Source organism: Nerophis ophidion, linkage group LG27, assembly GCF_033978795.1.
Source record: "Nerophis ophidion isolate RoL-2023_Sa linkage group LG27, RoL_Noph_v1.0, whole genome shotgun sequence".
In the NCBI taxonomy this organism is placed as follows: Eukaryota; Metazoa; Chordata; class Actinopteri; order Syngnathiformes; family Syngnathidae; genus Nerophis; species Nerophis ophidion.
Window position 1 is genome coordinate 25,419,194 of NC_084637.1, and position 26,151 is coordinate 25,445,344.

At 44.1% G+C, this 26,151-nt stretch overlaps 1 protein-coding gene across 3 annotated transcripts in view; it reads left to right on the plus strand.

Annotated features, from left to right (window-relative positions):
- The window catches only part of LOC133544401 (neurobeachin-like protein 1), a 151,379-nt gene that overhangs the window by 95,260 nt on the left and 29,968 nt on the right, over nucleotides 1-26,151 (plus strand). For all 3 annotated transcript variants that reach the window (XM_061889685.1, XM_061889683.1, XM_061889686.1), the window contains 11 exons: nucleotides 1,231-1,836; nucleotides 1,899-2,074; nucleotides 3,119-3,407; nucleotides 4,975-5,283; nucleotides 5,356-5,505; nucleotides 10,054-10,211; nucleotides 17,322-17,446; nucleotides 17,531-17,657; nucleotides 17,737-17,885; nucleotides 21,219-21,352; nucleotides 21,436-21,537. In XM_061889685.1, the coding sequence (XP_061745669.1) occupies nucleotides 1,231-1,836; nucleotides 1,899-2,074; nucleotides 3,119-3,407; nucleotides 4,975-5,283; nucleotides 5,356-5,505; nucleotides 10,054-10,211; nucleotides 17,322-17,446; nucleotides 17,531-17,657; nucleotides 17,737-17,885; nucleotides 21,219-21,352; nucleotides 21,436-21,537 (2,325 nt within the window). The remainder of the gene's footprint in view (nucleotides 1-1,230; nucleotides 1,837-1,898; nucleotides 2,075-3,118; nucleotides 3,408-4,974; nucleotides 5,284-5,355; nucleotides 5,506-10,053; nucleotides 10,212-17,321; nucleotides 17,447-17,530; nucleotides 17,658-17,736; nucleotides 17,886-21,218; nucleotides 21,353-21,435; nucleotides 21,538-26,151) is intronic.

Genomic DNA, 26,151 nt, shown 5'->3' on the forward strand with positions numbered 1-26,151 from the left:
TGAATAACCGCAGGGCATATAGCATGCGCCTGCCTTGAATTACTGCCGGATCAAACTCGCTTCGCAAAATAATTAGCGCATGCTTAGTATTACTCGTGACGTCACAAGTGACACTTCCCCTGTCATCATTTTCAAAATGGAGGAGGCTGATTTCAATACCGGTAATTTGAAATCACATAAAGGGAAGAAGATTAAGAGCTATTCAGTAGGATTTAAGGTCCAAGCTAACATCACACTCAAATTTTTACTGCATGCCTTTGGTAAGTGCAGGACTGAGAAGAGGTTTTAAATTAATTAGCGCCCCGGCGGCAATTCAAGGAAATACGGTATATTAATATCTGCCTTCTTTTATCTGTATTGGCCGATATTTATTTTATATATCTATGTACCGTATCTTTCGGAGTATAAGTCGCTCCGGAGTATAAGTCGCACCTGCCGAAAATGCATAATAAAGAAGAAAAAAACATTTATAATTCGCGCTGGAGTATAAGTCGCATTTTTGGTGGAAATGTATTTGATAAAACCCATCACCAAGAATAGACATTTGAAAGGAAATTTAAAATAAATAAAGAATAGTGAACAACAGGCTGAATAAGTGTACGTTATATGAGGCATAAATAACCAACTGAGAAGGTGCCTGCTATGTTAACGTAACATATTATGGTAAGAGTCATTCAAATAACTATAACATATAAAACATACTATACCTTTACCAAACAATCTGTCACTCCTTATCGCTAAATCCCATGAAATCTTATACGTCTAGTCTCTTACGTGAATGAGCTAAATAATATTGTTTGATATTTTACGGTAATGTGTTAATAATTTCACATATAAGTCGCTCCTTAGTATAAGTCGCACCCCCGGCCAAACTATGAAAAAAACTGCGACTTATAGTCCGAAAAATACGGTATGTGCATGTGTTCCTCTCTCTCTCTCTCTCTATCTCTCTCTCTTTCGCTCTCTATTATTTATGTGTATATATAAATATATATATATATTATTTATATATATATAACATGCGGAATACAGCGACTCACATTGGCACCATTGTTAGCTGACTTTTGCCCGTGAGTTGGAAGGCGTAAAAAAGTGCTTTTGTCACGTAAAAATTGTGAATGATAGACGAAATCCCAAAATAAGTGCAGTTCCCTTTAAACACACACCTCAATAGCTTCTAGAACCCTACCCAGAAGACTTTCAAGAAGGTCCTCTTTACCGTGTGTTTAGGTGTACCAGTTGCTACAGTCCCAAGAAGAAGCTGCTTTCCAGATCTCAAAGCAGCAGTGTTGGCAGGACACGCTGACTAAACTTTACTTGCGGGGCGAAGGCTCGTCCCAATCCCGAAATGCCGACACAGTCAGCAACTGCAGCCTGGACGTGAACCGGCCCGGTGGGAGTATAAATAACCGCCTAGAGTTGCCACTAGATCGTAGAACGAGGGCGGGCAGCGCCGGCCGCTTGGACCGCCCGGACGACGACTGGCTCAGCATGGGCGACACTCGCTCCGTGGACAGCCTGGACAACAGCGATGTCATTTCACTGCTGGACACTCCCTCTTCCTCCGCTTCCACCGAGCCACAAGCCCAAGTCAAGCCCTGGGTGGTGGGGAAATCCGGGGGTTTAACCCTGGATCTGTCTCACCTGCAAACCTATGAGGGCTTGGACAGTGGCAGCCAGACACCTGGCAGCGGGCCCAGCACGCCTTCACCAATTGAGACCTCCAAACCTTTTCCAACGAATTCGGGGAGTTTGGACGCAAACGCCTCCCTTGCTGAAGACACCTTCCTCTTCAGTGACAACCTCTCACTGGGGGAGTCCTACAATACCACAGAGGTGAGATAAAGGGATTGGTAATATTTACCATTTCTAAAAAAATGTTTGTTGTTGGTGCTTAGCGAGCTGAGGACGAACTGTGCAGCATGTTGCTGGAGATCCTGCTGTGTGTGATGTGGCGTGGAGTTGAAGGTTCCGACGATTCGGCCTGGCTGGAGCGCGGCCAAGTCTTTTCCGCTCTCACCAAGCTGGGGACAGCCAACGAGCTGCTGCTTCCTGTCGACCAAATCAAACTCAGGTCAGCAGAACTCCGCGTAGATCAGGGGTGTCCAAACTTTTTCCACTGAGGGCCGCACACTGAAAAATCCACGCAAGCAGGGGCCATTTTGATATTTTTTTATTTCAAAAACCAATACAATATATGTGTACAAATATACATTTAGGCTTCCACTCACTCAGGCTTGGTCCCAGGGACCCCACAATATTTTGGTCAAAAAAATATTTAAAATGTCTCATAATTTTGTATTATTTTTATTCAAGGTTTAAATCTCTAGATCAACATTAGGTCTATTTGTCAATATAACGTTTTTAAAGATTTAAGTTGTATTCCCTTTTTGTCAAAGAAAACCCTGTTTTGTTATGGAAAAAAAACACAAAATATGCAATAGTTTTCCCCAATAAAATTTTAAAGTGGAATATTTGAGATTGTATAGTATATATGGAGCCTTAAAAATGTCAATACATAACAGCATTGATTTTATGTATTATTATTTTTTTAGCAATGACACGAAAAAAATTATTGGGGATCCAAAAGGGTCCTACTCATTGAAAATAAAAAACGTATTTTTTTTTACTGTTTACTTTAAATACAATCGTCTTGAGATCGACTTCAGATCCATCTGTCAATTATAACTTTTATTGTTGTTTATGTTTTTTGTTTGTTCTTATTAGGCCCTTTTTAAGAAAAAAAAAAACGTTATTTTTTTATATGGCAAACACAAAATATGCAACATTTTCCCCAAAAAATGTCTCAAAGTGGAATATTTAATGTGACATTGATTTTGATTAATTATTATTTTTTTAAAGAAAATAACAGCCTGCTTGGCAGCTTTGTGTTATTAGAGCAAACATTGCAACATTTTCTTGTCACATTTCACCTGTTTGCTCTTTTATACCGCTTTTTCTGTTTTTTATTTTTTTAATCGTATTTTTAGAATGTGCGTAGGGCCGTTAAAAAATTACCCGCGGGGCGCAAATGGCCCCCGGGCCGCACTTTGGACACCCCTGGGCGTAGATGCTTCCACGGTAACAGTGTCCACTGTCCCCTCCCCTCTGTGCACAGTCTTCTGGAGCGAATGTTGGAATGGGCGGTGAGCGACAACCGCGAGGCGTCCGCCGCCACGTTGCCTCAACACACGGAGAACGCGGTGCGTCTGCTTCACATGGTACAAGACTTCCTGCAAGCTGAGGGCCTGATCAACCCAGCGCTGTGGACCGAGAAGGTGCTGGAGGAGTCTGTGACGCTGATGGACTGCCTCATGGTGTGGTACTCTGCTGGTACCCAGTGGTTCCAGCTCTCCCAAGTTGGACTGAGACTGATGCTGGGCTTCATGGCTCAAGAAGGCTCCGAGGTCAAACATTGTCCTAACCACATACGGTGGAACCTCGGTTTAGCAACTTAACTGGTCCTGGAACAGGGTTCCTAAATCAAAAAGTTTGTTTAGCGAGGCAAATTTCTCCAATGTAAATATTAATAATGGGTTCCAGCCTCAACAAAAGTCTATATTTTAGTTCTTACACTTTAAACACAATATGAAGTTTTATACAGTACTGTAATTTAAACATAACGAGGGGAGAGAGGGACAAGCGGTAGAAAATTGATGGATTGAAGGGCGCAACAGATCAACTTTTTCTTTATTAACACGTCAAAACAACAACAAAACAAGCTGCTCTACCAGCACGCGCACACACACAGAAGTCCTTTTGGTGCCCTCACAAACGATAAGAAATCACCAACATACTTAACTTTAACAACCATGATGCCATCTTCTTCTTCCGCTTATCCGAGTTTGGGTCGCGGGGGCAACAGCCTAATCAGGGAAACCCAGACTTCCCTCTCCCCACCCACTTCGTCTAGCTCTTCCCGGGGGATCCCGAGGCATTCCCAGGCCAGCCGGGAGACATAGTCTTCCCAACGTGTCCTGGGTCTTCCCTGTGGCCTCCTACCGGTTGGACGTGCCCTAAACACCTCCCTAGGGAGGCGTTCGGGTGGCATCCTGACCAGATGCCCGAACCACCTCATTTGGCTCCTCTCGATGTGAAGGAGCAGCGGCTTTACTTTGAGTTCCTCCCGGATGGCAGAGCTTCTCACCCTATCTCTAAGGGAGAGCCCCGCCACACGGCGGAGGAAACTCATTTCGGCCGCTTGTACCCGTGATCTTATCCTTTCGGTCATGACCATAGGTGAGGATGGGAACGTAGATCGACCGGTAAATCGAGAGCTTTGCCTTCCGGCTCAGCTCCTTCTTCACCACAACGGATCGGTACAACGTCCGCATTACTGAAGACGCCATGATGCTACAATAAAAACATTTTTAAAAAAAGTAAAATCCCCTTACTTACCATAGGATGAACGGAGGAATAGAAGGGTGGGGCATTTGTACAGGCGCCGTTGAACGAGAGGTAGGTCGTCTTCTCTGCTGTGAAATAAGTCTGCTTTGGCATATTTTCCCAGAAAAATCAGGTCTCATTACAATTAAAACTTGCTGTGATACGAAGCCAACTTTTTTGATGCTTCCCTGCTTGCGGGCGCCATTAATGTACTTTTTTTCTGTCCTTTTTACGCCGGTCTGTTGTGTTTTTGAGACTCGTATTGAGTTAACAAAAAGGACAGAAAAAAACAAACAGAAAAGTCACACACTGAAGTGCTGAGAAGTGACTAGTACTGTACAACAAGTGACGTGGAGGGCTCCGCCTCCCCAAAAGTGCTGAGCACTGCTTTTTGACTGCAAAAGGCACACAAAATGAATGAATAAATGAAGCGTTCTTAGGTCCCATTTGGCTCGATCCAAAAGTTCGCTGATAGAGGGGTTGGCAAATCGAGGTTCCACTGTATCGTTGTCCTTGTTTTGTTTTAACTCAACAAAGTGGTGCCATCATTTAATGCGTACTCATCCCATTGTCCTTTTGTCATCGCAGGTGTGTGCAATCGCCACTGCCAAGCTCAATTTCATCCTACAAATGAAGGAGGTGTCCAGCCAGGACGAGGCCTGCTACCTGTTGGGCAAGGTGGAGGGCATCCTTCGGCCTGCTATCCAGGAGAACGCAGAGGAAACGTACACCTTCCTGGTTCCTCTGTTGCGAACACTCCTCTCCAAAGTTCATCGCGTCCTTTATATGGATCTGCACCTTCCCCAATTGCCCGATACCAATGGCAGTCCCTCTTTCTTCGAGGACTTCCAATTATACTGCAACTCCCCCGAGTGGCGCGTCTACCTGGACAAATATGTATGAGACTGGAGTGTATAAGGGCTTGTTTGAGATAATGGCACCAGTAACGTCACTTCCGTTTGTTTTCAGATCATTCCGTACATGAAGCAGTATGAAATTGAGACCTTTAGTCAGGGCCACGAGACCATGGCCCTCTACTGGAAGGAGTGCTATGAGTCCTTCATGGTCAGTCTGCATAAGAGAGAGCGGGAGCGAGGGGAGAGCAAAATCCGCTTCCAGGTGAGTTAGATTCGTTCAGTTTGATTCAAATAAATCCCTATACTAACAATTATTTGGATAGTCGATTAGTCAACGATTATCTGAACGATTGGTCGGATATTGAAGCGAACACATTTAACTTTTTTACATGCAGCTTGAGTTATTTTAGAAATGTGCTTACGAACAACAAAGATGACTTATTCATTCATATATATTTATTTATACTGTAACTGTGTTGCTAATTCATCCATCCATCCATCCATCTTCTTCCGCTTATCCGAGGTCGGGTCGCGGGGGCAACAGCCTAAGCAGGGAAACCCAGACTTCCCTCTCCCCAGCCACTTCGTCTAGCTCTTCCCGGGGGATCCCGAGGCGTTCCCAGGCCAGCCGGGAGACATAGTCTTCCCAACGTGTCCTGGGTCTTCCCCGTGGCCTCCTACCGGTTGGACGTGCCCTAAACACCTCCCTAGTGAGGCGTTCGGGTGGTATCCTGACCAGATGCCCGAACCACCTCATCTGGCTCCTCTCGATGTGAAGGAGCAGCGGCTTTACTTTGAGTTCCTCCCGGATGGCAGAGCTTCTCACCCTATCTGTAAGGGAGAGCCCCGCCACACGGCGGAGGAAACTCATTTCAGCCGCTTGTACCCGTGATCTTATCCTTTCAGTCATGACCCAAAGCTCATGACCATAGGTGAGGATGGGAACGTAGATCAACCGGTAAATTGAGAGCTTTGCCTTCCGGCTCAGCTCCTTCTTCACCACAACGGATCGGTACAACGTCCGCATTACTGAAGATCCACTCTTCCCTCACTCGTGAACAAGACTCCTAGGGACTTGTACTCCTCCACTTGGGGCAGGGTCTCCTCCCCAACCCGGAGATGGCATTCCACCTTTTTCCGAGCGAGAACCATGGACTCGGACTTGGAGGTGCTGATTCTCATTCCGGTCGCTTCACACTCGGCTGCGAACCGATCCAGCGAGAGCTGAAGATCCCGGTCAGATGAAGCCATCAGGACCACATCATCTGCAAAAAGCAGAGACCTAATCCTGCGGTCACCAAACCGGAACCCCTCAACGCCTTGACTGCGCCTAGAAATTCTGTCCATAAAAGTTATGAACAGAATCGGTGACAAAGGGCAGCTTTGGCAGAGTCCAACCCTCACTGGAAATGTGTTCGACTTACTGCCGGCAATGCGGACCAAGCTCTGGTACTGATCGTACAGGGAGCGGACCGCCACAATAAGACAGTTCGATACCCCATACTCTCTGAGCACTCCCCACAGGACTTCCCGAGGGACACGGTCGAATGCCTTCTCCAAGTCCACAAAGCACATGTAGACTGGTTGGGCAAACTCCCATGCACCCTCAAGAACCCTGCCGAGAGTATAGAGCTGGTCCACAGTTCCACGACCAGGACGAAAACCACACTGTTCCTCCTGAATCCGAGGTTCGACTATCCGGCGTAGCCTCCTCTCCAGTACACCTGAATAAACCTTACCGGGAAGGCTAATTCAACTGTTAGAAATATTCAAATTACTATTAAAATGTCGAGGGAGTGGCAGACTGGGGTGGTGGTTCCCCTATTAAAAAAGGGGGACCAGAGGATGTGTACTAATTACAGGGGTATCACACTACTCAGCCTCCCTGAGAAAGTTTACGCCAAGGTACTGGAAAGGAGGGTCCGGCCGATAGTCGAACCTCAGATTCTAGAAGAGCAATGTGGATTCCGTCCTGGTCGTGGAACAACTGACCAGCTCTTTACTTTTGCGGGAATCCTGGAGAAGGCTTGGGAGTATGCCTTTCCAGTCTACATGTGCTTTGTGGATTTGGAGAAGGCGTATGACCAGATTTTGCCGGAGGTGCTGAGGGAGTACGGGGTGAGGGGAACCCTGCTGAGGGCCATCCAATCTCTGTACAACCAAAGCGAGAGTTGTGTCCAGTGGGGGTCGGTCTCTGCCATGGCTGCGCTCTGTCACCTATCCTGTTTGTGACTTTCATGGACAGGATTTCTAGGCAGATTCGTGACCATGGCGGACAGAGTATACGTCTCAGGGGGCTAAAGGTTGCGTCACTGGTTTTTGCAGATGATGTTGTCCTGATGGCACCTTCGGTTCGGGGCCTTCAGCTCTCACTGGATCGGTTCGCAGCAAAGTGTTCAGCGGCTGGAATGATGATCAGCATCTCCAAATCTGAGGCCATGGTTCTTAGCAGGAAACCGATGGTTTGTACAGTCCAGGTAGAGAACGAAACTCTGTCCCAGGTGGAGGAGTTGAAGTATCTTGGGGTCTTGTTCCCGAGTGAGGGAAAGATGGAGAAGGAAATCAGCCGGAGAATCGGAGCAGCTGGGGCAGTATTGCAGTCTCTCTGCCGCACTGTTGTGACGAAACGAGAGCTGAGTCAGAAGGCAAAGCTCTCGTTCTACCGAGCTACCGACATTCATACTCTCACCTATGGTCATGAAATGTGGGTCATGACCGAAAGAGTAAGATTGTGAATACAAGTGGCCGAAATAAGTTTTCTCAGAAGGGTGGCTGGCATTTCCCTTAAAGATAGGGTGAGAAGTTCAGTCACCCGAGAGAGACTCTGAGAAGAGCCGCTGCTCCTTCGCTTGGAAAGGAGCCAGTTTAGGTGGTTCAGGCATCTCATGCGGATGCCTCACAAGCATCTCCCTAGGGAGGTCCTCGTTGCATGTCCCACTGGGAAAAGACCTCACGGCAGGCCAAGGACCAGATGGGGGGGATTATATCTCCTCTCTGGCCTGGGAACGCTTCGGGATCCCCCAGAAGGAAGTTGCTAATGTTGCTCTGGAGAGGGAATTCTGGGGATCTCTGCTGAACCTGTTTGTCCCCGCGACCCGATTCCGGATAAGGGGTTGAAGATGGATGGATGAATGGATGGATGGACACAAAATCTAACTTTCTCAAAAAATGAAGCATTTTGTGATATTTAAAAAGCTGCACATTGATATATTGATTATTGATTAACTCTTGGCAGTTTTAGCACTCTAAGACAGTGGTCCCCAACCTTTTTGTATCCACGGACCGCTCAACGCTTAATAATTTGTCCCGCGGCCCGGGGGGGTGTCCTTTTTTTTTTCTTTTTTTTCTTTTTTCTTCTTTGTCATGAAAAAGGGACGTTTTGTCATGAAAAGGGGAGTTTTTTGTGGTTGGTGCACTATTTGTAAGTGCATATTGTGTTTTTTGTGTTGATTTAATTTTATTAAAAAATTTTCTGCGGCCCGGTACCAATCGGGCCATGACCCGGTACCGGGCCGCGGCCCGGTGGTTGGGGACCACTGCTCTAAGAGACATAATGTGTAGAAATATGTATTTGATAAATTTCTAAAATGTTGCCTATTTAATAGATTGTATGTTTAATCCTATGATACCTCCACATTGGTGCCTGTCTTTCTGTCAGTGTGGGCGACACAGTTTGAGTTTGCTAAAGTGCCTTTTGTAAGGCATTGCAAAGTGACGCTGCTTTAAAAAGTACTTGAATTGATATAAACAATGTTTAGCTAAAATGATAGTTAAAAGTTTTTTTCACACAACTCCGTCTCACACTTGTTAGTTAGCTAGCAAGGCATGTCTCTGTTTTAAATGCTGGCGTGTCACAGATCTCCCGTTCAAAGGCAAAACCTAGTAACTCACTTCTAGCTGATTTTGGGAAAACAAAGGAAAACCAATCCATCTTGATGCTGTTTTACAAAGATCTACAAAGTCATCAAACGTATAGATGTTTTCTTGAGCTTTCATTTTCTTGCCGATTGAGCCATGGATTGAATCTGCTCTCATGAACGTGTGCCCTTTCTCCAGATATTTTATCACAATCTCGGGTGGGCCCCATTGTGCATTTGCACATTGGGCAAGAGCCGTGTACAGCGTCCAGTTTTTATTTTGACCCCCACAGTTATCTGCCCAAAAGAGTATGCAAGGGGAAGAATCAAGAACAATACATTTAATGAAGGTGCTTGCAACGTCCTAGGCCAATCTTCCAAAGATCCCCTCGTGCCATAATATCACATAATCAGGTTGACCGTCGGCCCCCATTCATGCAAATGTTTCATTAAAGACAATAAGGCGACTGACAAAGAAGCTCCGATTGGTCCCTTGAGATACTAGGTTTTTCTGTTGTATCTACGCGGTTATGTGGTAGTTGCTAGGTCCTGCCATGCGCGTAACAGCTTACTTACGGAACAAATTACAATATCGCATACACTAATGTAAAGCATATCACCTAGGAACTCCAAAATTATTATCAGCTCAGTTTTGACCAAAATTGAGTTACTGGGTTTTGCCTTTGGACGGGAGAGATGTACTGCCATAAAAACAAGGTCCGCTTTGCAAAATGAGCAAGGTGGTCAATGTTTTTAACAAGACTAAGAGGAGATGTTCTTACACTTTAAATGTTAGTACTGGCCATGTTTTTGCCAGTGACCCACTTCCGCCCAAAAAAACACGAGTGATGACGTCACGACTATTGGCGACAAATTTCATTGGCGACAATGTCGACTAATTGTTGCAGCCTTATTACTAACCTGTCAATCACTTACTTATTTTTTTACTTCAGGAACAGTTTGTCGAGCCTTTCTCCCGTCGAAGTCGTCAAGAGAACCTGAGGTACAACAGCATGTTGAAGCAGCAGCATAGCCAGAACAGCGCCTCTCTCAGGCAGTGGAAGGCAGCTCGGCGAGGCTTTATTTGTGAACGGGGACCTTGGGCTGAAAGGTACTGATATTTACTGCCTGCATGTTGTGTCTTTGGAATCAAAACGGGCTTCATGTTAGTCAGGTCAATTGTAGTACTGTACGTGTAGAAGGAATTATGACTGATACTCGTAAATCCGATAATTTAAAAAAATAGGCGAGAGATTATCCATACTGTGCTGTAGGTGGGTTAAGGTGAGCAAATTAAGTGCTCCTTTTCTCCTACATTTCATTAGGAGTCGTTCACATTTGAACTGATACGGTACTGATTCCGGGTACCCAGGAATCCATACCAGTTCTCAACTGGACAATTTTTTAGGACTTTGTGTGTGTTAATTAATATAAAATATTTTTGGTAATGAAATAATTTTTAAAAATGTGCTTACCATGATAACTGCTGTCCAGTTGTTATGTGATATTTCTGAGTATTATTTGCAGGTATGAACATTTTGTTGCCCATATGCGACCTGTATCACATTTTTTCATGTCGGTGTGAACAGTGCAATTACGAATTTTATTATATCCGACCGAGCTAACGTTTGTATGTGAAAATAAATCGAGTACATACACTATGCACTGCGTCCTCAACGTGAGCCCTTCCACGCTTAGGTCTCATTCGTCCGACCAGAACGTCATCAAAAGCGATGAGCCTCAAAACTATTGGCCAAAATAGACGGTTACAAAATAAATAGTTGACAACCGAGCAGAAAACAAAGAAATATAATCTTAGAGAAATATGGAATTTAAACCATTTCTAGACACCTACAGCACGTAAGACCTTCAGTATATCAGTATGTGGAATAGGGCTGGGCGATATGGCCTTTTATCAATATCTCGATATTTTTAGGCCATGTCACGATACACGATATATATCTCGATATTTTGCCTTAGCCTTGAATAAACACTTGATACATATAATCACACCAGTATGATGGTTAGTTGCACTTAAAGTGCACTTTTTGTACAGATACAACTACAATTGTTTAAAACAAATAAAGTGCACGTTTGCGCATGATGTCACACAAGATATTTCAATAACTCAAATAAAAATGAGCTGCATTATAGGAAATCAAATGTGTATGTCCTTTGCTATGTGGTAGGTTTCTGCAGACGTTATGTCCTTCTGTTGTTGACTTTTTTTCCAATATGTTGTTGATCTGGAAATAGTTGCTCCGGCATTTTGTTGCTGTGGCACCAAACGGTGATGTTGACATGCGGAGTTTCAATCACTCTTCATTCTCTAGCACATGGGTGTCAAACTCTGGCCCGCGGGCCAAATTTGGCCTGCCGTGTAATTTTATTTGGCCCTTGAGGCAATATCAATTAACATTAGAGCTGGCCCGCCGATATCATACAGCGACGGTGCCGCTGTAACACCGCATTCACCGCTAATACTCATACTTGCCAACCCTCCTAATTTTCCCGGGAGACTCCCAAAGTTCAGTGCCCCTCCCGAAAATCAACCATTCTCCCGAATTTCTACCAAATTCCACCCGGACAACAATATTGGGGGCGTGCCTTTAAGGCACTCCCTTTAGCGTTTCCTACAACCTGTCATCATGTCTGCTTTTCCTCCATACAAACAGCGTGCCGAACGCAGTCACATTAATATTTGCGGCTTTTACACACACACAAGTGAATGCAAACATACTTGGTCAACAGCCATACAGGTCACACTGAGGGTGGCCATATAAAAACAACTTTAACACTGTTACAAATATGCGCCAGACTGTGCACCCACACCAAACAAGAATGACAAACACATTTCGGGAGAACAAATTGTATTTAATATACCATTGATGATTTTTTGTTTGTTTTTTGAAAGTTAGTTTTGCACTATTAAGTTATTTGTTATAGCAAATTAGTGTAGCAAACTGAGCAGTAATTAACTTTTTATCCATGCAAATTCTCTTGCTACTTCAAGGCTTCAGTGTTTGATTCATTTATTATTATTATTTTATTTTCTAATTTATTATTAGCCTGTGGAAAAAAAATATTTTGATGTTTACCTCAGAACGCTGCAAACAGAAAAGAGGCATTCCATTTTTATTAAAATTGTATTTGATATGCCATTGATATTTTTTTATTATTATTATATGAAACTGGATTTTGCATGTCACTATAAAGTTATATAAGCCTTGCTTGCTCAATATTCAATGCAAAACTCATTTGCGTCCCTATTAAAGGTTCATTTGTTCGACTTCGGCCCGCGGCTTTGTTCAGTTTTAAATTTTGGTCCACTCTGTATTTGAGTTTGACACTCCTGCTCTAGCAGGTGACTTTTGAAATGATGCTACATTAGCCGTGCTGCTACTTTTTCTAGCAACGCTTTTGCTGCATACTTGTAAACCATCTTCCTGCTTGAAGCCAAACCCCCGCCAGACGTTGGACTCCCTGCTGTTTTTCTTGGGAATTAATTCTTCTTTCATTTTTTACCCCACCGCTAGCATCACAGCTAACTTTGCTATGTCGCTACCTGTTTGCTTCGCGAGGGCCTATGACGTTGTGACATTATGTGACGTATGTAAGAAGGTGCGCTTGTTTTATGTCTCTGTGAGATGGAGAAACAACAAAGAGTGAGATAAGCCTGTAGTGTAATGCCCGCTGCTAAAAGCAACTGTGTGAGGACGTATACTCATTTATCAAGATATAGTCATTTTCTATATCGCACAGAGACAAACCCGCAATATATCGAGTATATTCGATATATCGCCCAGCCCTAATGTGGAATTAAATTATGGTATGGATTAACCAAAGAAATCAAACAATGTACTAATATGATCCAATTCAAGAAAATCTTCAAACTTAAATTGTTTATAAAGTACAAAAAAGAAGAACCATGAAAAACATTCTGAATTTTTTTAATCCATTCATAATTTTTTTAGATAATCTTATTTATCTCACCATATGAAATATAACTTACTTCACTAATTATTATTTATTTTTTTTCAATGTTATTACTTATGGAGTATATTGTGAAAAAATTTAAAATAGGAAGTGAACTAAAGTTTTAGAAACTGCTATGTAAAGGAAAAGGGGGTAGGATTAAATAAGCGCTGCTTCTTCCTACTCCTTTTCAAACATGTTGAATAGAGAAACTGGGAATTGTGATGTATTATGTTGTATGCACGCATGTTCCAAAAAAACACAAACTCGACTCAAACTCAATTAAAAAAAGGTGAAAATGAAATGTTTTAGGAACTCGCGTGAAAAATCCATCACTCCTATCTCCAACTGCTTGCCCACAGACACTCTCTTTAGACATCGAAACTAAAATTTCCGGATAACTGCGAGAGCCAAAATATTCCTCCTCTTCCTTCCCAATCGTCAACTTGCTATAATTCGGTCCAGAAAACATTGACTTTGATTGCACAAAATCTTTGAAATTTCCACAAATGTGCCAGTACTGAGACCGACTAGAGCTGAAGCCATTTTTACTTCCCTAACCATTGCAGTGCGTGCAACGTCAAGTCATGTCCGCATACAGGTCAGATTGCATTCACATTAGAAATTGTCAGAGTTTGTTGTTGTCGAACCCCAAGATGCAGAGATGGAGGCAGGCATGGAGTGAGAAAACATGATTTAATAAAGATACTAAGACAAAATCAAACAAAAGGGTACTAACACAAAGCGCGCACGAGACGGATAACAAACTAAGGGTCTTTAGCATAGAAGCCAGCAAGAAACAAAAAAGGGCCTAGCGTGGAAGCTAGCAGGTAGCAAACAGGAAAATAGAAGTCGTTACTTGTAGAGTGAAAACAAAACGGAAGCAGGGAACAAAAGACAGTAAGCTACAAACAAACGAATATAATTTACCGCTACGCTGCAATAAAGTGACACGACACGATAGCAATGACAAGAGCGACATGTGGCAACGACAATGATCCAGCACTGACTGGAAGACAAAGTGGGTACAAATAGGATCGGGCTGATTGAGAACAGGTGTGGCCAGGTGCCAATCAGCCGCCGATGAGGGGACAACAGCACACAGGGAGACAAACAGGAAGCTGAAGCAAAATAAGAGCACTTGACAGGAAGTAAAGACAGGAGATACTAAACACAGAGGAAACAAAGATAAATGCAGAGGAAAAACTAAAACATCGACACACTGTCAGGGGAAAGCCTGACAAGAAATCACATGAAATGGTCGGATTTGACAAAAAAAAAAAAGTCTGAATTGGACAATCCAACTCTTCACTGTAAACATAACCTAAATTGCAGTAGTGTATAGTTTATGGCAGGGGTAGGGAACCTACGGCTCGCGAGCCAGATGTGGCTCTTTTGATGACTGCATCTGGCTCTCCGATAAATCTGAGCTGACATTGCTTAACACGATAAGTAATGAATAATTCAAATTGTAATCACGGTGTTAAACATAATGTTCAAAATATAAAACATTCTAATGCATTTTTAATCCATCCATCCATTTTCTACCGCACCTGTTCAAGAAGTTGCGTTAATGGTAAGAAGTTATGTATTTATTAGTGGTCAGTATGGGTCTTGCCCTCCTGAAGGTTCTTCAGACCACCAAGCACCGACATGAGAGCCTGTTTCAGGGTTACAATATTGTTTAATTTTTCAATAAGTCTTTCAGTTGCTTTCTAGCAATTGTATTTTTCTCTTTCGTTCTCGCTCGGGCTCTGGCTCCAGCCCCAACCCTGTCTCTCCTCCTGGCTGCTTCTCATAACAGAGCGACAGGTGATTAGATAACAAGGCCCAGGTGGGCCATCTACACACCTTTCGCTGATTTCTAGGCCGGACCTTTCACACCCCAGTTCGCTGCAAGCCCGAAGGCCACGCCCCTTCCACAGTTAGCGTCAGAATAACAATGTTATTACAAAGAAAAAGAGACTTATTATACTCTAGAAATATTGGTCTTACTTAAAAATGCACGCGTTTAGTTGTGTTCAGTGTTTAAAAAAATATTATTTGGCTCTTACGGAAATACATTTTAAAATATTTAGCTTTTTGGCTCTCTCAGCCAAGAAGGTTCCCGACCCCTGGTTTAGGGTGTTTGTCAATTCAGTCTTTCCTATCTGTTGTGTCCTACAAAATGTTAATACTGTAAGTATTGTACTAATTACCCACCAGCCGTTCGATTGTAACACGTATATTACTTGTAGTTGTCATCAATAAGGTGTTAAAATTAAAAAGTTAAAATAACTATTTTGTGGAAAAGTGGAGCCGTACTTTGCTAACATCGGAGCGTTTTTTTTTTTTTTTTTAGTTAATTTCTTTGTTGGCATTGAAACTTGCAACACTACCTAGAGGTGGTTTGGCTTAGTCCACTCCCATTTTGATGGAGTGATCGAAAGAATAGGTAACCCCGCGTGGCGACCAGCTCAACCCAGATACCCAAACTTGGCACTTTTGAATCGGTGCCCGCCAGGTACCGGATTCGGTAAACCATCCCGATGTGTCATGTTGTCATAAACGTCTCCTGAGCTCATTGTAAACAAACATGGCGTCAATCAACTTCTTTACTGTTTCTGATTAAGACATTTCGCCTGCTATTTGCACCAATTGTTTTGCAAACATTCAAGGAGGAACATTTCTTTTCGCTTCAACACATCAAACCTTATCAACCACCTAAAATGCCAAGCATTTTAAAAGCCAACAAAGATTTTTGCCGCTAAAGATACTGCTACAAAAAAAGGCTTAAAAAGGGCTTATTTGTATCGCTGCTATGTTTGTAAAGTTCAACAAAAAAAAGGTGCATCCCTGAAGTATGTTGTGAATGGAAAGCTGACACTCGGCACAAGGGGTTTTGATTGATTGATTGATTTATACTTTTATTGGTAGATTGCACAGTTCAGTACATATTCCATACAATTGACCACTAAATGGTAACACCCGAATAAGTTTTTCAACCTGTTAAAGGGGAACATTATCACCAAACCTATGTAAGCATCAATATATACCTTGATGTTGCAGAAAAAAGACCATGTATTTTTTTAACCGATTTCCGAACTCTAAATGGGTGAATTTTGGCAAATTAAACGCCTTTCTGTTTATCGGTCTTTTAGCGATGATGTCAGAACTTGACGTCACCGAGGTAATACACCCGCCATGTTCATTTTCACATTACAAACACCGGGTCTCAGCTCTGTTATTTTCCGTTTTTCCGACTATTTTTTGGAACCTTGGAGACATCATGCCTCGTCGGTGTGTTGTCGGAGGGTGTAACAACACTAACAGGGAGGGATTCAAGTTGCGCCACTGGCAAGAAATCTTCCGCCAGGCCCCCATTGAATTTGCCAGAGTGTCTGCACATTTGACCGGCGATGCTAAGACAGACATGGCACAGAGATGTATGGATAACCTGCAGATGCATTTGCAGCGATTAAGTCAACAAAATCACAAAGGTAAGTTTTGTTGATGTTGTTGACTTATGTGCTAATCAGACATATTTGGTCACAGCATGACTGCCAGCTAATCGATGCTAACATGCTACGCTAATCGATGCTAACATGCTATTTACGCTAGCTGTATGTACATTTGAAACTAGATACCCACATTTAATGCAAAACAAACACTTACCAATCGACTGATTTAAGTTGCTCCAGTGTCACAAGATGCGAAAGTCCTGATCGTTTGGTCCGCACATTTTACCGGCGATGCTAATAAGGCAGCCATGGTATGGGCCACTTCATTAGGTACACCCATGCTATGGCCGAATAGTGTCAATAGCTATTCGCTCAATAGATTAAATTTCTTCTTCAATTTCGTTTTCGCTATCTGCCTCCATACTCCGACCATCTGTTTCAATACATGCGTAATCTGTTGAATCGCTTAAGCCGCTGAAATCCGAGTCTGAATCCGAGCTAATGTCGCTATATCTTGCTGTGGTAACCGCCATGTTGTTTGTATTGGCAGCCCTGTATGACGTCACAGGGAAATGGACAGTGTCTTCTCAGAGAGCCGAAAATAAGGCACTTTGACGCAGTTTTTCGGGTGTAAAATTTTGAAAAAAAACTTCGAAAAATAAAACAAGCCACTGGGAACTGATTTTTTTTGTTTTTAACCCTTTTGAAAGTGTGATAATGTTCACCTTTAAAGCCGGGGTCCACGTTAATCAATTCATGGTAAGGTGGTAGTCTTGCTCAATCAATCTTTGACGTCTTTGTAACAGGCAGCAGGATAAGATGCGCTGGAAGCTATCCAGCGCTGAGAACTTCTCCCGCATGAGGCTGAAGCTGGTCCGGAATTACAACTTTGACCCTCACAAGGAGGCCAGCGCTCTGCGGGACAACTTCGGTACCAAAACACATCTGGTTTTGACATGACATGACGTTCTCCACTATTTGATAAGAATATTTCAACTTCCTTGGCTTTGCTCAGGTGTCCAACAGCAGTTGGTAAACCCAGAATCGCTGCTGCTGGAGGCTGTGAAGCAGGTCAAGGTGACCAACTTGGAAGATGACGTCTTGGAACTGCCTGAGGACGACCCCGCTGCAGCCATCAACCCGTAAGTCAATCTGAGTGTGGTCACGTAATTGATGCCTGGTTGACCGTCACCTGGGATGCATTTTGTTGTTGTCCGGCAGGCTGGAAGCAGAGGAGGCGGGTCAGAAGGAGAAACTAGTGTTGGGGGAAGACTGTGAGCTGGTGACGGTGGTTGACGTGGTACCCGGTCGCTTGGAGATAACCACCCAACATATCTACTTCTATGACGGCAGCCAAGAGAAGGATGAAGGTGTGTTGGGTTCAGGAACGTAACGATGCAACGTAACAAACATACATATACTGTACAAACATTCATATACACATTCTGTTCATATACAAGTACATATACATACATACACTCACGCACATAATCATGTTTCATCACACATATATCAACGTTGTTGCCCTTGGGTAAACTGGGTAACACAAGGCATACTGACAGAGCTTAAACCATTGTTACTATAACAATCTACAAGATTAATATAGGTTGCCTCTCTCTCTTCCCTTTCATCTTTCGGTATTCCTTCTTTTTTTTTTTTTTCATTTATTATGTATTATTTTATTATCTTTCTAGCTATCATTATGTATACGTATTGTTGCATTTGAACAACTTTATTGTTGATAATAGAAGTAAACTATTGGTTTTGTTCATGATCAATAGCGCTTTTTCTATTGGTATTTGTATTGCTCCAGTTTTAGTGTAAAAATGCTCATTGTCATTGCTATATTATTTATTTCACTAACTGCTTATTTGCTATCACTTTTACGATCATATTTGTACATATTGTATGTGCTGGTGTTGTTCTATTGTTGTTGTTGTATTTGCTGTTGTCGTTTTTGTCTCTCTGTCTAATCCCCCAAAAATTTTTCGTCAACAAAATTAACACTGGTAAAGACGTTAATGACTCTTATTTTAATGTTAGCATTTAAGCTAGAAATAGTCAGTTCATCAAAGTGCAGTTATCAGTCGCAATTTTTCGATCATTTCAATTTAAAAGGATTAAATTACCGTCGGACGGTGTACCACGGTTATTATTAATACCGTTTATTATTACATCCCTAGTGGGTTTGTATACAGTTGTCCCTTATTTATCGCGTCTAATTGTTACCGGACTTAAAAGTATTAATATCCGCGGAGTAGGAATTTTACTCATGAATCTAATATTATCATACTTAGAACATACATTTTTTAAGACCTTTAAATATGTTTTATAACAATATTACAACACGCTACACATGAAATCGCACCTATATAGTCACCTTTACACTGGTTTTACCCATCATTGTAGCCTTGAGTGCGTTCTACTTGCTGGTAGCCGGAGTATCCTCAAAGCGTCATTGCACATTAGGCGGCAACATCTTTTTCTCGCTGTTGTCGTTCGACAATGCTCACTTCAAAAGCTCGCCAATGTGGAGATGTGTCAGTTTTGCTCTCTACTTAAAAAAAAACTAAACAAAGCTTCCGTCGGCATGGAAACAAAACTTAAACTTAACCGGGAAATGTAAGTCCCGTTTGGTGAATTTACATTTTGATCACCACAACAATTGTAATGGATAATGTGGGGCGATATAGCTCGGTTGCCAGCAACTTTAGGGTTGCAGGTTCGATCCCTGCTTCCGCCATCCTAGTCACTGCCGTTGTGTCCTTGGGCAAGACACTTTACCCGCCTGCTCCCAGTGCCACCCACTTTGGTTTAAAATGTAAAATTTAGATATTGGGTTTCACTATGTAAAGCGCTTTAAATCACTAGAGAAAAAGCGCTATATATATATAATTCACTTCACATATTAGGGCAAATAATGTATTGTAATACATGTAAGACATAAATGAGGCTCAATTTAGGTAAACATACATAAAATATGCTTTTGAAAATGGGAAAAACAATTCATTGGTGAGGGATTACAGAACGTTTCTGCATCGATATCATCATCAAAACGTTTTATTTGACACATACCAAATAAGTGAGTAATTTTAAAATAGATCACAGGTTATTAAAGGGGAACGTTATCACCAGACCTATGTAAGCGTCAATATATACCTTGATGTTGCAGAAAAAAGACCATATATTTTTTTAACCGATTTCCGTACTCTAAATGGGTGTATTTTGGCGAATTAAACGCCTTTTCTATTATTTGCTCTCGGAGCGATGACGTCAAAACGTGACGTCACCTAGGTAGTCAATCGCCATTTTCTCAAACACATTACACACAGCAAGTCATATCAGCTCAGTTATTTTCCGTTGTTTCGAATGTTTTCCAGTAATTTGGAGACATCATGCCTCGTCGGTGTGTTGTAGGAGGGTGTAACAACACGATCAGGGACGGATTCAAGTTGATTAACGTAGAATGTGCATTGATTAGCACGGCATGCTAATCGATGCTAACATGCTATTTAGGCTAGCTGTATGTACATATTGCATCGTTATGTCTCATTTGTAGCTATATTTGCATTCAGCCTTTCCCTCCATCCACATTTAATGCCGAACAAACACTTACCAATTGACGGATTTAAGTTGCTCCAGTGTCAAGAGATGCGAAAGTCCCTCGTTTGGTCCGCACATTTTACTGGCAATGCTACGACAGACATGGCACAGAGATGAATGGATACCCTGCGACACTCAAAGCAGATGCATTTCCAACGATAAAGTCAACGAACTCACAAAGGTGAGTTTTGTTGATGTTATTGACTTATGTGCTAATCAGACATATTTGGTCGCGGCATGACTGCCATCTAATCGATCGTTTTGTCTGCACATTTTACCGGCGACGCTAAGGCAGACATGGCCGAATAGCGTCAATAGCTCTTCGCTCAATAGCTTCAGTTTCTTCTTCAATTTCGTTTTCGCTATTTGCCTCCATACTCCAACCCTCCGTTTCAATACATACATAATCTGTTGAATCGCTTAAGCCGCTGAAAATCGAGTCTGAATCCGAGCTAATGTCGCTATACCTTGCTGTGCTATCTGCCTGGATAGCATGTATATCACTGGATGACGTCACAGGAAAATGGACGGTGGCTTCACATATAGCAAAAATCAGGCACTTTAAAACCTTTTTCGGAATATTCTATGATAGGTAAAATTTTGAAAAAAACTTTGAATCGTAAAATAAGCCACTGGGAACTGATTTTTATTGATTTTAACCCTTCTGAAATTGTGATAATGTTCCCCTTTAACCTTTTTGACCTCAGGGCCCGACTTTTCCACTACAGAAGTGCCCAGGGCCCATTCAAATATCAATACTGAATTAGTAATCTTACTCTTGACTGTAATCGTATTCAAAAATTATATCTAACCTCCTTACAGTTGAACAAGATAAACCTTGTCAAATGATATAAAAGCATGTGTTAATTGCAGATTATTATCAAATCTTAGGCAAAAAAATTATGAAAAATAAATATACATACATTTACGCTGTGCTAAAATGAACTAAATTAATAATAATAATAATATATCTATATTTGGCTGCCCAACAATGGTTAGGAAACACTGAAATAGATTAATGTTACATAGCTTTATTCAAGCAGCAAGATTATGTGATATAATAGAACTGTTGATGAATTTGCTTTTGTGTTTCCCCGAAGGTGTTGGACACGACTTCAAATGGCCTCTGAGCCAGATCCGTGAGGTCCACCTGCGGCGATACAACCTGCGACGCTCCGCTTTGGAAATCTTCCTCATCGACCAAACCAACTATTTTCTCAACTTCAAGAAAGAGGTCATTACAATCATATTGCTTGTCTTGTGTCCGATGCTTGCTTCCTAATAGGTGACAGCTCACAAGTGTTTTCCAACTGGCAGGCAAGAAATAAGGTGTATAACCGAATGTTGGTGCTGCGATCCCTCAGTCTGTTCGGAACACGGTCTCCACAGGAGATCCTGAAGGCCTCCGGACTTACACAGGTAAGAAACTACGGTGGAGAGTTCCCATTAGTTAAAATCTGCTTCATCATCGAGCTTATGTAGATACAGTGGAAACTCGATTTACGGACCTAACTGGTTCTTGAACATGGTTCATATAATTAAATTAAGTTAAAGTACAAATGATTATCACACACCCACTGGGTGAAATGTGTCCTCTGCATTTGACCCATCCCCTTGTTCACCCCCTGGGAGGTGAGGGGAGAAGTGAGCAGCAGCGGTGCTGCGCCCGGGAATCATTTTTGGTGATTTAACCTCCAATTCCAACCCTTGATGCTGAGTGCCAAGCAGGGAGGTAATGGGTCCCATTTTTATAGTCTTTGGTATGACTCGGCTGGGGTTTGAACTCACAACCTACCGATCTCAGGGCGGAAACTCTTAACCACTAGGCCATTGAGTAGGTATAGCGAGGGGTGTCACTAGACCTAACACTGTACTGGGGCACACCTGGGGCACAAATAATTCATGTGAGCGTGCAAAGCGCGCAAGCAAAAACATTTTTAGCACTTATTTATCATAAAAAAATACATAAATAGTGCTTTAAACTATGAAATCATATCAGATTATGTTGTATGGATCTTTGATTAACCACCTGAAAATAACTAATGCATTTGACCTACTTGTGCACTTTTTTACTTCAGACTTCTAAACTGCTACTGGTAAAAGCAAAAAGGAAGAGCAATGAATCTTTTTGAAATTTATATTGCAGTAATCATCTGCAAATTTCTCCTCTCTGACCTGCTACCTTACCGTGGTAGAGGAGTTTGCGTGTCCCAATGATCCTAGGAGCTATGTTGTCTGGGGGCTTTCATGCCCCCTGGTAGGGTCTCCCAAGACAAACAGGTCCTAGGTGAGTGATCAGACAAAGAGCAGCTCAAAGACTTCTATGGAATTACAACAAAATGAACCCAGATTTCCCTCGCCCGGACGTGGGTCACCGGGGCCCCGCTCTGGAGCCAGGCCCGGAGTTGGGGCACGATGGCGAGCGCCTGGTGGTCGGGCCTGTTCCCATGGGGCCCGGCCGGGCACAGCCCGAAGAGGCAACGTGGGTCATCCCTCCAATGGGCTCACCACTCATAGGAGTGGCCATAGAGGTCGGGTGCATTGTGAGCTGGGCGGCAGCCGAAGGCAGGGCACTTGGCGGTCCGATCCTCGGCTACATAAGCTAGCTATTGGGACGTGGAACGTCACCTCACTGGGGGGGAAGGAGCCTGAGCTAGTGCGCGAGGTAGAGAAGTTCCGGCTGGATATAGTCGGACTCACCTCGACGCACAGCAAGGGCTCCGGAACCAGTTCTCTCGAGAGGGACTGGACCCTCTTCCACTCTGGCGTTGCCGGCAGTGAGAGGCGACGGGCTGGGGTGGCAATTCTCGTTGCCCCCCGGCTCAAAGCCTGCACGTTTGAGTTCAACCCAGTGGACGAGAGGGTAGCTTCCCTTCGCCTTCGGGTGGGGGGACGGGTCCTGACTGTTGTTTGTGCTTACGCACCAAACAGCAGTTCAGAATACCCACCCTTTTTGGGTACACTCGAGGGAGTACTGGAAAGTGCTCCTCCGGGTGATTCCCTTGTCCTACTGGGAGACTTCAACGCTCATGTTGGCAACGACAGTGAAACCTGGAGAGGCGTGATTGGGAAGAATGGTCGCCCGGATCTAAACCCGAGTGGTGTTTTGTTATTGGACTTTTGTGCTCGTCACGGATTGTCCATAACAAACACCATGTTCAAACATAAGGGTGTCCTAATGTGCACTTGGCACCAGGACACCCTAGGCCGCAGTTCCATGATCGACTTTGTAGTTGTGTCATCGGATTTGCGGCCTTATGTTTTGGACACTCGGGTGAAGAGAGGGGCGGAGCTTTCTACCGATCACCACCTGGTGGTGAGTTGGCTGCGATGGTGGGGGAGGATGCCGGACAGACCTGGCAGGCCCAAGCGCATTGTGAGGGTCTGCTGGGAACGTCTGGCAGAGTCTCCTGTCAGAGAGAGTTTCAATTCACACCTCCGGAAGAACTTTGAACATGTCACGAGGGAGGTGCGGGACATTGAGTCCGAGTGGACCATGTTTCGAACCTCTATTGTCGAGGCGGCTGATTGGAGCTGTGGCCGCAAGGTTGTTGGTGCCTGTCGTGGCGGTAATCCCAGAACCCGTCGGTGGACACCAGCAGTGAGGGATGCCGTCAAGCTGAAGAAGGAGTCCTATCGGGTTCTTTTGGCTCATAGGACTCCGGAGGCAGTGGACGGGTACCGACGGGCCAAGCGGTGTGCAGCTTTAGCGGTCGTGGAGGCAAAAACTCGGACATGGGAAGAGTTCGGGGAAGCCATGGAAAACGACTTCCGGACGGCTTCGAAGCGATTCTGGACCACCATACGGCGCCTCAGGAAGGGGAAGCAGTGCACTATCAACACCGTGTATGGTGCGGATGGTGTTCTGCTGACTTCGACTGCGGATGTTGTGGATCGGTGGAGGGAATACTTCGAAGACCTCCTCAATCCCACCAACACGTCTTTCTTTGAGGAAGCGGTGCCTGGGGAATCTGTAGTGGACTCTCCTATTTCTGGGGCTGAGGTCGCTGAGGTAGTTAAAAAGCTCCTCGGCGGCAAGGCCCCGGGTGTGGATGAGATCCGCCCGGAGTTCCTCAAGGCTCTGGATGCTGTGGGGCTGTCTTGGTTGACAAGACTCTGCAGCATCGCGTGGACATCGGGGGCGGTACCTCTGGATTGGCAGACCGGGGTGGTGGTCCCTCTCTCTAAGAAGGGGGACCGGAGGGTGTGTTCCAACTATCGTGGGATCACACTCCTCAGCCTTCCCGGTAAGGTTTATTCAGGTGTACTGGAGAGGAGGCTTCGCCGGATAGTCGAACCTCGGATTCAGGAGGAACAGTGTGGTTTTCGTCCTGGTCGTGGAACTGTGGACCAGCTCTATACTCTCGGCAGGGTTCTTGAGGGTGCATGGGAGTTTGCCCAACCAGTCTACATGTGCTTTGTAGACTTGGAGAAGGCATTCGACCGTGTCCCTCGGGAAGTCCTGTGGGGAGTGCTCAGAGAGTATGGGGTATCGGAATGTCTTATTGTGGCAGTCCGCTCCCTGTATGATCAGTGTCAGAGCTTGGTCCGCATTGCTGGCAGTAAGTCGGACACGTTTCCAGTGAGGGTTGGACTTCGCCAAGGCTGTCCTTTGTCACCCATTCTGTTCATAACTTTTATGGACAGAATTTCTAGGCGCAGCCAAGGCGTTGAGGGGTTCCGGTTTGGTGGCCACGGGATTAGGTCTCTGCTTTTTGCAGATGATGTAGTCCTGATGGCTTCATCTGGCCGGGATCTTCAGCTCTCACTGGATCGGTTCGCAGCCGAGTGTGAAGCGACCGGAATGAGAATCAGCACCTCCAAGTCCGAGTCCATGGTTCTCGCCCGGAAAAGGGTGGAGTGCCATCTCCGGGTTGGGGAGGAGACCCTGCCCCAAGTGGAGGAGTTCAAGTACCTAGGAGTCTTGTTCACGAGTGGGGGAAGAGTGGATCGTGAGATCGACAGGCGGATCGGTGCGGCGTCTTCAGTAATGCGGACGTTGTATCGATCCGTTGTGGTGAAGAAGGAGCTGAGCCGGAAGGCAAAGCTCTCAATTTACCGGTCGATCTACGTTCCCATCCTCACCTATGGTCATGAGCTTTGGGTCATGACCGAAAGGATAAGATCACGGGTACAAGCGGCCGAAATTAGTTTCCTCCGCCGGGTGGCGGGGCTCTCCCTTAGAGATAGGGTGAGAAGCTCTGCCATCCGGGAGGAACTCAAAGTAAAGCCGCTGCTCCTCCACATCGAGAGGAGCCAGATGAAGTGGTTCGGGCATCTGGTCAGGATGCCACCCGAACGCCTCCCTAGGGATGTGTTTAGGGCACGTCCAGCTGGTAGGAGGCCACGGGGAAGACCCAGGACACGTTGGGAAGACTATGTCTCCCGGCTGGCCTGGGAACGCCTCGGGATCCCCCGGGAAGAGCTAGACGAAGTGGCTGGAGATAGGGAAGTCTGGGCTTCCCTGCTTAGGCTGCTGCCCCCGCGACCCGACCTCGGATAAGCGGAAGATGATGGATGGATGGATGGATCTGCAAATTTAACATCTACAAAAGTAAAACAAAAAATAAAGCACCCCTACATCTCTGGGTTCTTTTATATTATTTAATTTCCATTTATGGCAATGTGGCTAATCCTATTTCAGATACACAAAACTATAAAATATACACAAAACAATAAAGCCACAGTAGTAGAATAAATGAACAAATGTTGTGTGTCTGTTCAGGGAATCATTTTCTGAGAAGTAAACTGTAACGTCTCCTTTTCATTTTTGCAAAGTGGTCAATCACTCTGGACAGACATGGAAATATTACAGTAACTGTTATACAGTTGACCAGTGGTTCCCAACTGCTGGGTCGTGACATAAAAGTGGATTGTGTGTCATTTTCAGTGAGTCACAGTCAAATGTGTGCATGGAAAAAAAAAAAGTTAAGGGAGAAAAAAATCAAATTGTGGCAACAAAACCAGATATTTTTAGCCATTTTTCCAGCGACGATTAGTGAGTATTTTAGCAAAGGGCAAACCGACTAACAA